Raw genomic sequence first — 12,513 nt, forward strand, 5'->3', positions numbered from 1 at the left:
CGGGCGCTATGGCTCACGCCTGTAATCCTAGCTCTTGGGAGGCCGAGGCGGGCGGATTGCTCAAGGTCAGGAGTTCAATACCAGCCTGAGCAAGAGCGAGACCCCGTCTCTACTATAAAAATAGAAAGAAATTAATTGGCCAACTGATATATATATAAAAAATTAGCCGGGCATGGTGGCGCATGCCTGTAGTCCCAGCTACTCGGGAGGCTGAGGCAGGAGGATCGCTTGAGCCCAGGAGTTTGAGGTTGCTGTGAGCTAGGCTGACACCACGGCACTCACTCTAGCCTGGGTAACAAAGTGAGACTCTGTCTCAAAAAAAAAAAAAAAAAAAAAAAAGGTGGAAGACTAGTCAAGAGTCTGAAAGCACTAATTGGTTAACAGTGGGAATAGACATATCCAACTCAATGACAGTAATAATCTTATGTAGCACCTGCCATGTACCAGGCACTAGTCTAAGTACTTGACAGGGATTAACTCATTTAATCCTAACAGCCCCAAACGGTATGTACTATTAATGCCATTTTGTACCACAGAGGAAACCAAGCGACAGGGATGGGAAATTGCCAGGGTCACACAGCTAGTAAGTGGGGTGCAGTCAGGGTTTGAACTCAGACAACCTGGCTCCAGAATGTGTGCTCTTAACTGAGAGTCTATATACTGCCTAGGGAATAACACTGCCTCTATGGGCCCAAGGAGATACAGGGCAAGTGCTCAAATACTGGCAGAGTGAACAGTCAGTGATCTTAGGGAAGGTGGTCAGACTCAAAGAAGGACTTCCTACATTCAAAAGGGAAGGGAGAATAAAGAAGCCTGTGCGCAATGCTCAATACCAGGGTTCCCCCATCTTCGCTGGAGCTTGATTCAGCCTCTTATCTGACACAGAAAGGATAAAAGCTCAACTCCAGATGGGGCGCCCTGAAGTGGATGGATGCAGGGTGGAAAAGATTAGGGCTTTTGTAACAAAGAAGAGTCACATTCACCAACAGTGAGGAAGGGCCCAGCACATGGGGAGGGGCAGGATGGCTACCAAGCTTCCTCTCTCTTACTAGATGGAAACAGGTCTCCCATTTCTGTCAGGGTCGGTACAGTTCCTACCCAGTGGGAGGCAGCTGAGGCCCAGGACTGTTTGAAAGGAAGTCAGGGCAAGGGCTGGAGGACAAGCAGAGGGGGCATCCGTCATTTGGAACTGGGAGGATGAGGATGGCAGGATATTGACACCTTGGAGGAGTGAGGAAGACACAAGAATGACCCATCAGAAGGTGACAGATGGCCCAGAGTCTGGGGCTCTTGGGGATAGGGGAGCAAGAGGTGAGATTGGGCCCCTGAATTTCTACTACTAATAAAATATGGCCAGGTGTAGTGGCTCACACCTGTAATCCTAGGACTCTGAGAGGCTGAGGCAGGAGGATTACTTGAGGTCAGGAGTTCAAGACCAGCCTCAGCAAGAGACCCTATCTCTACTAAAGATATAGTGAGAAAATAGAAAAATTAGCCCGGTGTGGTGGCCAGTGCCTGTAGTCCTAGCTATTTGGGAGGCTGAGGCAGGAGAGATCCCTAAAGCCCAGGAGCTTGAGGTTGCTGTGAGCTAAACTGATGCCAGGCACTCTAGCCCGGGCAACAGAGTGAGACTGTTTCAGAAAAAAAAAACAAAAAACAAAAAAACATAAAATAAAATACATAGAACAGGCAAGTAAGAACCAAGCTGTGCTTATGACATGGCAGACATCGCCTTGATTCTCACAAAACCACCTCACCAGATAGAAGATATTTCTCCTTATTTTACAGATAGGGAAATGAGGCCAGAGAACTCAAGTTATTTGCCCGAGGCCACCCTGGCAGGTCTGATTTGAATGGAGGGCGGTCCTTGTGACACACGCCAGACTGACTAACCCAGGAGGGTTCTCAGGGTGGGAAGGCAGTTGGGTGATAAGATGAAAGTGTAACTAGAAGGAAATTCTTTTTCAAAAATATTTTCTTTTATTTTACTATTTTGTTTTAAAAAATTAATCTCTTTTCATTCTTTTGTCAAAGTCTTTAAACACATCGAAGGAAATTCAAGAAGCAGGGAAAAGAGAAATGAACTGGTGCGGGTCTGAGGGAAAAGGATGGGGATGGATCCCCAAAATAAGACGGAGGTCGGACCTCAGAGGCAGAGAGACAGGAAACAGGACCGTAGGCAGAGAGAGAAAACGACCAGAGTTCAGAGTCAGGAGGGAGGAGGAAACCAGTCCCCAGAGCCACAAGGAGAGGGCCGAACTCCTGGGTCAGAGGGAGGAGGGGATCCAACCCCCAGAGTCAGGGAGACGAGAGGATCGAATTCTAGGGTCAGAAGGAGGAGAGGGCCGAACCTCAGCGGTCTGAAGGAGGAGATCGGATCCCCAGATCCCCAAGAGGAGGTCTGGCCACCTCCCGGTTGGGGCCGCGCGTGGGCGGGGCGCGGAAGGATCCGGGAGGGCCGTGCTGCGCCACCTCCGCTATATCTGTCCCAAGTCCCCGAGGCCGCCTCATTCCCCGTCCTTAGATCATGACCTCTCCTCACACTGCCGCGACGCCGCCTCCATTTGCGTAGCCCCGGCCATGGCTCTGTAGCCGCGACCCCTTTGTGCCCCGGACCCGACTCCCTGCTCACCGCGCCTGCGCTCTCCGCTCCCGCCTTCTTTCTTCAGCCGAGGCAGCTGCTGCCTCTCCTTTCCGCAGCCATGGAGTGAGTAACCGCTCGCCCCTCCCTCTCCAACCGCCTTTCCCGCCCTTTCGCAGCTCGCGGCCCTCACAACCGGGCCTGGGGGTGGGGAGACGGGACTGGGGAATCACGGTCGCGCAGGCGCAGAAGAGAGACGATGGGCCGTGTGCGCGCGGCCGAGCATGCGCACTTGGCTCGGGGAGGGTGCGTTTAAGAGAGCTGGTGTTTAAGGTCGGTTTACATGCAGTTACGCCTGCACACTAGTCCCCAGAAAAAGTTTTACTTGTTCATTTTGTTTTTTTCTGAACGATTCTGTGTGCGCGCAGTTGCTAGTGCGCATCAGCCCCCAAAGCCCGGTAATGTACGAGGGTGGACCGTAAACGGCTGCACATGCGCACTAATTCCCCAGGAGCGCAGAGGCGTGAGAGCATTTGGACCGCTCCGGAGGCGGAGCATGCGCTGTGATCCTCGGCAAGAGAGCCGCGTGTGGAAGGGTGGGGGTTGGGTAGCTGTTTCCGCCTGTCCCCGCCCCCACCTTCCCGGTTCCGCCTGGCTCTCATTCGGGAACCCAATGGGGCGGGGACTGGCTTAGATTGACAGGATAGAAGGCGGGGCCTAGAGACAACCCGTTTTGAAGGGGATGGAGCTAGGAGCACAGCCGTCGCTAAGGGTGGGGCTTGGGGAGAGCCCATTGTGAGAAGGGGCGGGCTAAGCCAACCGGTAGCTGAGGGGTGGGTTTCGATGGGACGAAGAGGCGGGGCCTATGGGGAAATCCTCGGGGAGGGGCGGAGTCAGGTACACAGTGAGGGGCGGGGCTAAATAAAGTGGAGGCGTGGGATTTGAGTGGACAACGTTGATGGAGGACCAGGGCATGGGCGAATTCCCCTGGGAACTGATTTGGGATGAACTCTAGGAAGGGAGTGGGGGCCTGAAGGAAATATTTTAGAGGAAGGGGCATGGCTGGAAGAAAATTCCCCTGGGATTAAGTTTTTTTAGTGAAGAGGAATATTATGAGGTGGATGGGAGGGGCTTAAGGTAATTCCCCTGGGAGACCATTAGGTTTCTGTGTTGGGGGAAAGGGTGGGGCTTGGGAATTCTGAAGAAAAGAAGGTAGGACCTAAAGAGAATTCCCTTGGGAGTGGGTGGGGCTTGGAGATTTGGGGAAAGAAAGTGCAGATTTAGAATTCTAAAATAGTGAGGCTTAGTCCCAAGCCCTGGTTGGAAGGGGGAAGGAGCAGTTCCAGAGACATGAAAATGTGACTTGGTTTCCCTGTGATTTTGGCTGGTGGGCAAGGCTGGCCTCTGACCCACCCACTCTTGTCTCATGCATGCAGGTCCTCCACTTTCGCCTTGGTGCCTGTCTTCGCCCAGCTGAGCAACCTCCAGAGCTTCCTACCAGCTGTTGGTGCAGCTTTCTCCGTTGCCATCGGTGCTCAGCACGTGTGCTACGGCCATGTCACTCCTGGCGACCCTGGGGCTGGAGCTGGACAGGGCCCTGCTCCCAGCTAGTGGGCTGGGCTGGCTCGTAGACTATGGGAAGCTCCCCCTGGCCCCTGCCCCCCTGGGCCCCTATGAGGTCCTCGGGGGAGCCCTGGAGGGCGGGCTTCCAGGGGGGGGAGAGCCCCTGGCAGGTAAGGGCAGGTGGGGAGTGGAGATGGGGTCAGCTAGGGTATAGGGGGCAGGGGAAAAGGGGGAAGGAAGAATTATTTATTCATTCATTCATTAAATATTTATTGAGTGCCTACAATGTGCCAGGCAATGTTTTTGGTGCTGAGGATATGGCTAGGGACAAGAGTAACATGATCCCTGCCCTCCTGGAGCTCATACTGCAGTGGGGAAACAGACAAGAGACAAATTAAATGATGTTGTATTGGGACAAGTGGGAAACACTTAGCAGCTGAGCTGAAGAATGACAGAGGGGACCTAGTTTAGAATAGGTAGCTAGGAAACCTTCTCCAAATAGGTAACACGTTGACTGAGACCTAAAAGATGGGAAGGAATGAGCCATGAAAAGACCTAAGGGAAGAGCATATGCGGAAGTCCTGAAGCAGGAGTTATTTTATTCATTACTGTATCCCAAATGCTTGGCACATGGTGGGTTTTCAATAATTATTGAATAAAGATGAGACAGGATGGGGGTGTGTGTGAGAGAGAGAGTGTGTGAGTGAAATGTGATCTGGTTTGCCTTTTAAGAATAAATCTTTGGGAGGCCAAGACAGGAGGATTGCTTGAAGCCAGAAGATTTGATACCAGCCTGGGCAATAGCAAGATCCGGTCTCTACAGAAAATAAAAAATTAGTCGGGTGTGGTGGTGCACGCCTGTAGTCCCAGATACTAGGGAGGCTGATGTGGGAGGATCGCTTAAGCCCAGGAGTCTGAGGCTGCTGTGAGCTATGGTGATGCCACTGCACTCCAGCCTGGGCAACAGGCAAGACCCTATCTCAAAAAAATAAATAAATAAAAGAATAAACCAGAGAATAAATCAGAGATACTGTAGATAGAGGGTGCTCACTAAAGGGGTTACTGGAATGTGTGAAGAAATAGTGGTGGATGTTTTGTTGGTTGGTTGCCAGGTTCTTTCATTAGCTGATTTTTTGGTTGTTGGTTCATTGATTGCTTGGTTAACAGTTAATTGGTTGGTTAACTGATTCATTTGGTAGGTTGACTGATTCACTGATTGATTGGTTGCCTAGTTCATTGGTTGGCTGGTCAACTGGTTGGTTGATTGGTTGGTTGACTGGTTAGATGGTTGACTGGTTGGTTGACTAGTTCATTGGTTTGTTGACTGGTTTGATGATTCATTGGTTGGTTATTTTACTGAATGAATGGGACATATGAGCCTAAATGGGACAGACATGAGTGGGCACCTGTTTGGGTGGAGGATCAGGAACTCAGGGAACTTTATGTCACCCCTTCAACCCCAGGTGATGGCTTCTCCGACTGGATGACTGAGCGAGTTGACTTTACAGCCCTCCTCCCTCTGGAACCCCCCTTGCCCTCAGGTGCCCTTCCCCCACCTTCCCCATCCCCACCTGACCTGGAAGCCATGGCCTCCCTCCTTAAGAAGGAGCTGGAACAGATGGAAGACTTCTTCCTTGATGCCCCACTCCTCCCACCACCCTCCCCACCACCACCACCACCACCATTGCCACCAGCCCCCTCCCTCCCTCTCCCCCTCCCTACCTTCGACCTCCCCCAGCCCCCTGCCCTGGACACCCTGGACTTGCTGGCCATCTACTGCCGCAGCGAGGCCGGGCAAGGGGAGGCCGGGTTGGTGCCCCTGTCCCCACCACAGCAGCCCCCTCCTCCTCCTCCTCTTCCTCCACCTCCACCCTCTCGCCCTGCCCCCTACCCCAGTCCTGCCACCGCCCGAGGGGACCGCAAGCAAAAGAAGAGAGACCAGAACAAGTCTGCAGCTCTGAGGTACCGCCAGAGGAAGCGGGCAGAGGGCGAGGCCCTGGAGGGCGAGTGCCAGGGGCTGGAGGCACGGAACCGGGAGCTGCGGGAGAGGGCAGAGTCGGTGGAGCGCGAGATCCAGTACGTCAAGGACCTGCTCATCGAGGTGTACAAGGCTCGGAGCCAGAGGTCCCGCAGCAGCTAGCAGGGCGCTGGGCATCAGCACTGGCTCACTTCCGTGTCTGGGGCCATGACCACCCTCCCTCCCCCCAGCTTCCTTCCAGACCCCCCAGCTCTTGTCCTTACTGTCTCTCTTGCCCATTTCTGGACTGTGTTTCCCTCTTCTCTCCCCAGAATCAAGCAATGTTTGGCCTCAGTCAACGTCTAACACCCTCAAGTAGCAGCTGAGGCTGGGGGAGGCCCACAGGGAACGCAGGCAGCAGGGAGAGCTTGGAGACTGGTCTCTTGAATTTCCAATCTGGTTTCTTGCAGGTGGTTCTTGGTGGTGGGTGGAGGGGCCGTGGGCTAGAGCAGGGTGCCTATGCCGATGGGGACGTGAGTCAGGGAGGCTTCAGGACGGGGACCCGTATGATATAAGCAGAAAAGCATGGCAAGGGACCTTGGGGAGGGAGCCAAAATGTGGCCAAGCTCGCAGAGCAGGTGGATATGAGGAGGGGCAGAGCGGGGGGCTGTCATGGTGGGTGACTGGGTGTTCATTTTAGCTCTGGGAGAAAATCAGTGTTTTGTGAAGGTGTTGGGGGAGGGGCTGCATTTAGGTGAGGGAGGGGGGTGATGAGCAAAAATAAAATGAAGAATTTCCTCCAGCATGTGTGTCTTGTCTTTGAGAAAAGCCCGGGGGAGGGCAGTCTTGGGTGAAAGACAGCAATAAAAATAAAGATAAGATGATATTCATTTGTTGCCAAGCACACACGCTTAGCAAGGCACAGGCAAAGCAAGACGGTGACTGATTGAGCCGGTAAAGACATAACAAGCCACTTTCAGATTCAGACCGTTTATTGTTTACATAGACAGCGAAAGGATGACAAGCCAAGTGTGCCGTGTCCCCGAGGTCCTTGTCATGCACTGCAGTCAGGACAACTCCGGAACAGAAGGGGCTGGGTGGCTGCAACGAGAGTTTGGGGTCCCCCTCTGCTGAAGAGCCAGCTGTCCCATCCTCCCGTTCTCTTGTGGCTTGGGAGGACCCCAGGCAATCTGCGGTGACTCAAAGTCTTGTGATCCCATGTGCTAATTGCTAACGAGGGCTGATGTATTTTTTTTTCCTTTTATGGCATTAAAATGAAATTTTAAAAAATTTTAAATTGTGGGGAGATATGCATAACAGAAAATTTACATCTTAACTATTTATAAATGGTTAAGTGTTATTAAATAAATGTGTAATATTGTGCAACCATCACCACTACCCATCTCCTGAGCTGTTTTCATCTTGTAAAACTGAAACTGAATTCCTATTAAACAATTCCCCATTGCCCCCTCCCAGCCCCTGCCAACCACCATTCTACTTTGTGCCTCTGAATTTGACTCCTTTAGTTACCTCACATAAGTAGAATCATGGTATTTGTCTCATCATTTGTAGTGATGAAGGTCATCTTTTCTGGCTTTTACTTTATTATCCTTCACCTCTTGGTGCTGAACAGAGCAAGATCATTTTTTTTTTTTTTTTTTTTGAGACAGAGTCTCACTCACTCTGTTGCCCAGGCTATAGTGTTGTGGCATCAGCCTAACTCACAGCAACCTCAGACTCCTGGGCTCAGGCGATCCTCAGTCTCCCAAGTAACTGGGACTACAAGTATGCACCACCATGCCTGGCTAATTTTTTCTTTATATATTTTTAGTTGACCAATTAATTTCTTCCTATTTTTAGTGGAGACGGGGTCTTGCTCTTGCTCAGGCTGGTTTTGAACTCCTGACCTTGAGCGATCCACCTGCCTCAGCCTCCCAGAGTGCTACTGTGTTTTCCCCGAAAAGAAGACCTAGCAGGATTTCTAAGCAGTTGTGCAATATAAGCCCTACCCAGAAAATAAGACCTAGTGATGGGTGTGGCTATGCAGTGCATCTGCACAACCCATGCATTTCATCGAGGAGCGGGAAAGAAGACGAGCAGCCCTTCTCATCTGCCCCATGAGAGCTCTATTGCTGGACATGAGAGATTGGGGACAATGGTTCTAAAGGAAATAGAGTCGCAAGAAATTTAGGATGGAATTCGGGGTTTGGAGAGTTATGATGATGTTCCAGAAGAAGATGACTTAACTATATTTGAATAAATGTAGATTGTTGTACCGTACTTAAAAAAAATAACACATCCCCTGAAAATAAGCCCTAGGATATCTTCTTGAGGAAAAATAAATATAAGACCCTGTCTTAATTTTGGGGAAACATGGTAGGATTACAGGCGTGAGCCACCGTGCCAGCCTCGATCATTTTTAAAAAATAGGAAAAATACATCTCTGAGCAGCTGTGGCCATAGCCAGCCTTTTTTTGTTGGGCAATGATAGCTGAAGAACAGAGGTCCTTGGGACTTGGATTTAGTTTGAAGCATCCCTGACTGATGTTGCCTCCAACTTACTGGCAGGAACAATTGCAAATGTCAAGGCCCAAGTTCAAGTTCACTGGGGCACTCAAGGTTCTCAGGGCAAAATATCTTCAGTCCTAACTCCCCTCTCAGGTTCCAGCTTTTTCATGGACTTTGGCCTGGGAAGTCCTTGCCATTTGCTGTTCAAAAGTCTTTGTCCTTGCTGTGCAGAAGATGTTTTTCATAATTTACCTATCACCTTTACATATATTTACGTGGGATGGAATGTTGAACAGGCTAGAAGAGACAGCTGTATCAATCAACACAGACTCTATCTCCATCTTGGATCATTTCGTTACATATGAAGACTATTTTTAAGCTGGAGCTCTGGAATGTCATTAATTGACCTTAAACAGTATAAGATGACAGTGGCCCAGTGTGGCTCCATCTTTTGGCAAAAATGGAGGAAGGGATGAATTAAACGTTACTTAGTAACGGTGAAATTAGGAGTGATTTTTCCATTCCAGGAGTGAGGCAGAAGCTGAAACTACTGCGTCCAAACTGTGTGGACTTGGACCGGTGTCTTCACGTCTCTGAGCCCAAGTTCCTCATCAGGAAGTCAGAGATGGCAACTGTGACCCGGAGACCCAGCACGATGTGGAGAGATATCACCTGGGCACTAACCCTTTCTCCATCACGGTCTTTCTCCTGGGCACTAACCCTTTCTCCATCACGGTCTTTCTCTGTGAGCTGGAAAAAAAAATGCCCAGGTGGGCACCCATTCTAGAGTCAGGGGAATCAGTGTAAAGGATTCTGACTGATATTTAAAAACAGGATTAGAAGCTGGGCGCGGTGGCTCATGCCTGTAATCCTAGCACTCTGGGAGGCCGAGGAGGGCGGATCACTCGAGGTCAGGAGTTCGAAACCAGCCTGAGCAAGAGTGAGACTCCGTCTCTACTATAAATAGAAAGAAATTAATTGGCCAAATAATATATATAGAAAAAATTAGCCGGGCATGGTGGCACATGCCTGTAGTCCCAGCTACTCGGGAGGCTGAGGCAGGAGGGTTGCTTGAGCCCAGGAGTTTGAGGTTGCTGTGAGCTAGGCTGACGCCACGGCACTCACTCTAGCCTGGGCAACAAAGTGAGACCCTGTCTCAAAAAAAAAGCAGGATTTGGCCGAGCGCGGTGGCTCATGCCTGTAATCCTAGCACTCTGGGAGGCCAAGGCGGGCGGATTGCTCGAGGTCAGGAGTTCAAAACCAGCCTGAGCAAGAGCGAGACCCTGTCTCTACTATAAATAGAAAGAAATTAATTGGCCAACTAATACATATATAGAAAAAATTAGCCGGGCGTGGTGGCACATGCCTGTAGTCCCAGCTACTTGGGAGGCTGAGGCAGGAGGATCGCTTGAGCCCAGGAGTTTGAGGTTGCTGTGAGCTAGGCTGACGCCATGGCACTCACTGTAGCCAGGGCAACAAAGTGAGACTCTGTCTCAAAAAAAAAAAAAAAAAAAAAAAAGCAGGATTAGAATAGGCTGGAAAAAAGCATGGACTCCGGACTCCACCGCCAGGTGGCGTCTGTGGCCAGCGGGAGTGGGGTTTGCCCCATCTTAAGTCGAACCACAACCAGACAGTAACATAGACGGAAAGTAAAACCAGCAGGCAAGAGCATTTACAGAGCCACGTGGCCTCTGCAGTCCCAGATTGTAATGAGTTTTGAAGTGAGAACTGAAAAATACCACCAGCACCACCGCTGTCACCAGGTGTGGGATCCCAGCCCACCGTTTACCCTCTCCGGACCCTGGTGTGTTCCCAGAACTAGGATCTTGTCCACACTGATGGTCTCTAGGAACCCTTCCCTTCTAGGAATCATGTTCCGTGATTCTCTGTGTTCTCTCAACAAGGAGGTTATAATCAAATGCAAAGTTAGGCCCCTGGGGGGTGGCTCATGCCTGTAATCCTAGCACTCTGGGAGGCCGAGGAGGGCAGATTGCTTGAGGTCAGGAGTTCAAAACCAGCCTGAGCAAGAGCAAGACCCCCGTCTCTACTAAAAATAGAAAAGAAATTAATTGGCCAACTAAAAATATATATATTCAAAAAAAATTAGCCGGGCATGGTGGCGCATGCCTGTAGTCCCAGCTACTTGGGAGGCTGAGGCAGGAGGATCGCTTGAGCCCAGGAGTTTGAGGTTGCTGTGAGCTGGGCTGACGCCACGGCACTCACTCTAGCCTGGGCAACAAAGTGAGACTCTGTCTCAAAAAAAAAAAATGCAAAGTTAAATAGTAAATACTTGGAAGGACTTGTTGAGCATCTGCAATAATTCATTTGAAAAAGATAATGAAGGATTTGCTGAGTAGATGGACGATGAGTCCTTAGTATGCCTCTTATTTTCTTCAACACTAGTTCTCGTATAACACCCTGCCTCGTAACTTAACACGGGGAGAAATGCAACGCTGCTAGTTTTGAGTGAGGCCCAGGGCAAGAGAGGTTCTTCAGCAAGCCCAGGCTGTGATAACATCAGCTCTGCCTTGTGAGCTACAGAAGTCCCCTGCCTGCCTTTCTGTTGGTTCCCAGTAGATACCTACTATCCAGTCGTGGGGCACTAAGTGACAATGTCACTCATCCTGCACATCAGGAGCTGGTCACCTGCCCTGCTGCGTCCTGAGGTTGGGCGTGGCATTAGCCCTCCCCTGGGAGAAGGGTCCCGTGGGAACAGAACGCATGGGCCAGTTACATTAACAGGCACCCAGACTCCGGTGTCATCTGTCTGCTGCTCTGTGGCCTCACTCTGAGTGTTAAACCATGACCAGGTGTGCAATTTCCCAGGACCAATTGACTAAGTGTGCTGGGTTGGATAGTGCTCCTCCCCGGCCCCCCGTTATAGTCCAAAGCGTGAGAAAAAACCACTTTAGAAACCGAATTGGGCCAAATTGTGAGTCTTCATTTACTGGCCAGGAATACTCCTGTCCTGCAGAGAGGCAGGCACAGAAAGTAGTGATGAGAAGGCAAAAACGGTCTCTTTTTAAAGGCAAAAAAAAATACACTCTAAAAATCTAATTAGCAAGCACTTTTACAGAAGCGAGGGAAAGCATTAATCTTACATTTCTATCTTGTTTTAGCACAATCAGGGGTTTTTGGAGCCTGGAGATGGGTTTTGTAGGAGTTACCTGCTACAGCTAAGATTCAGCCGAGAGGATGCCTCTGAAGTATCCTCATTATTAACAACATCAAGTTTAAATATATCCTGCATCCTGTGATCTAAGCCCGACCGTGTTTCACTAGGTACATAAAGCATGTCAGGTGCCTCAAGGGTCCAGGGAGTTTTGACCCTGGACTAGCGACTATATCTTGTGGGCAGTTGTGCCATGCACCACCGTCCTTCTCCTTAGTTTCTTTCTCTTTTTTTTTTGAGACAGAGTCTCACTTTTGTTGCCCGAGCTAGAGTGCCGTGGCATCAGCTTAGCTCACAGCAACCTCCAACTCCTGGGCTCAAGCAATCCTCCTGCCTCAGCCTCCCGAGTAGCTGGGACTACAGGCATGCGCCACCATGCCCGGCTAATTTTTATATATATATATATATTAGTTGGCCAATTAATTTCTTTCTATTTATAGTAGAGACGGGAGTCTCACTCTTGCTCAGGCTCGTTTCAAACTCCTGACCTTGAGCAATCCGCCCACCTTGGCCTCCCAGAGTGCCAGGATTACAGGCGAGAGCCATCACGCCTGGCCCCCTTCTCCTTAGTTTCTAAACTTAATTACCCTAGCAGAGGCGAGATGGCAGGTGCGGAGTCAGATAAGGGTCAACTGAAAATTTCCCACTATCCTAAGCAAGCAAGCAACCATAATACAGAAGCTAATGGCTGGTTATTGGCTACCTATGGTCCCTAGGCTCTAACACCCCCAA

General features: G+C 50.3%; 3 protein-coding genes across 5 annotated transcripts in view; 1 reads left to right on the plus strand and 2 right to left on the minus strand.

Annotated features, from left to right (window-relative positions):
- IL4I1 (interleukin 4 induced 1) overlaps positions 1-2,720 on the minus strand; it is a 41,165-nt gene extending 38,445 nt beyond the window's left edge. For 2 of the 3 annotated variants that reach the window (XM_012754324.3, XM_075993227.1), the window contains exon 1: positions 2,633-2,718. The gene's annotated coding sequence lies outside the window, so the exon portion shown is untranslated. Of the gene's footprint in view, positions 1-2,632 lie in introns of all 3 variants that reach the window. The other variant, XM_075993228.1, reaches the window with a different exon arrangement.
- The window catches only part of NUP62 (nucleoporin 62), a 26,099-nt gene extending 23,332 nt beyond the window's left edge, over positions 1-2,767 (minus strand). Inside the window, exon 1 of the mRNA XM_012754327.3 lies at positions 2,633-2,767. The gene's annotated coding sequence lies outside the window, so the exon portion shown is untranslated. The remainder of the gene's footprint in view (positions 1-2,632) is intronic.
- On the plus strand, positions 2,570-6,882 carry ATF5 (activating transcription factor 5). The gene is made up of 3 exons (XM_012754334.3): positions 2,570-2,707; positions 4,018-4,314; positions 5,608-6,882. Exons 2-3 carry the CDS (start codon positions 4,137-4,139, stop codon positions 6,282-6,284), a joined length of 855 nt encoding a protein of 284 aa, XP_012609788.3. The 5' UTR covers positions 2,570-2,707; positions 4,018-4,136; the 3' UTR covers positions 6,285-6,882.
- Positions 6,883-12,513: the final 5,631 nt, after the last annotated feature.

Source organism: Microcebus murinus, chromosome 16, assembly GCF_040939455.1.
Source record: "Microcebus murinus isolate Inina chromosome 16, M.murinus_Inina_mat1.0, whole genome shotgun sequence".
NCBI classification, from domain to species: domain Eukaryota; kingdom Metazoa; phylum Chordata; class Mammalia; order Primates; family Cheirogaleidae; genus Microcebus; species Microcebus murinus.

What these genes read in the sequence shown, in the direction of transcription:
- ATF5 (XM_012754334.3), top strand. Translation starts at nt 4,137, where the DNA reads ATGTCACTCCTGGCGACCCTGGGGCTGGAGCTGGACAGGGCCCTGCTC. An exon ending in GGGGGGAGAGCCCCTGGCAG is followed by an intron (nt 4,315 to 5,607) that starts GTAAGGGCAGGT and finishes CTTCAACCCCAG; the next exon opens with GTGATGGCTTCTCCGACTGG.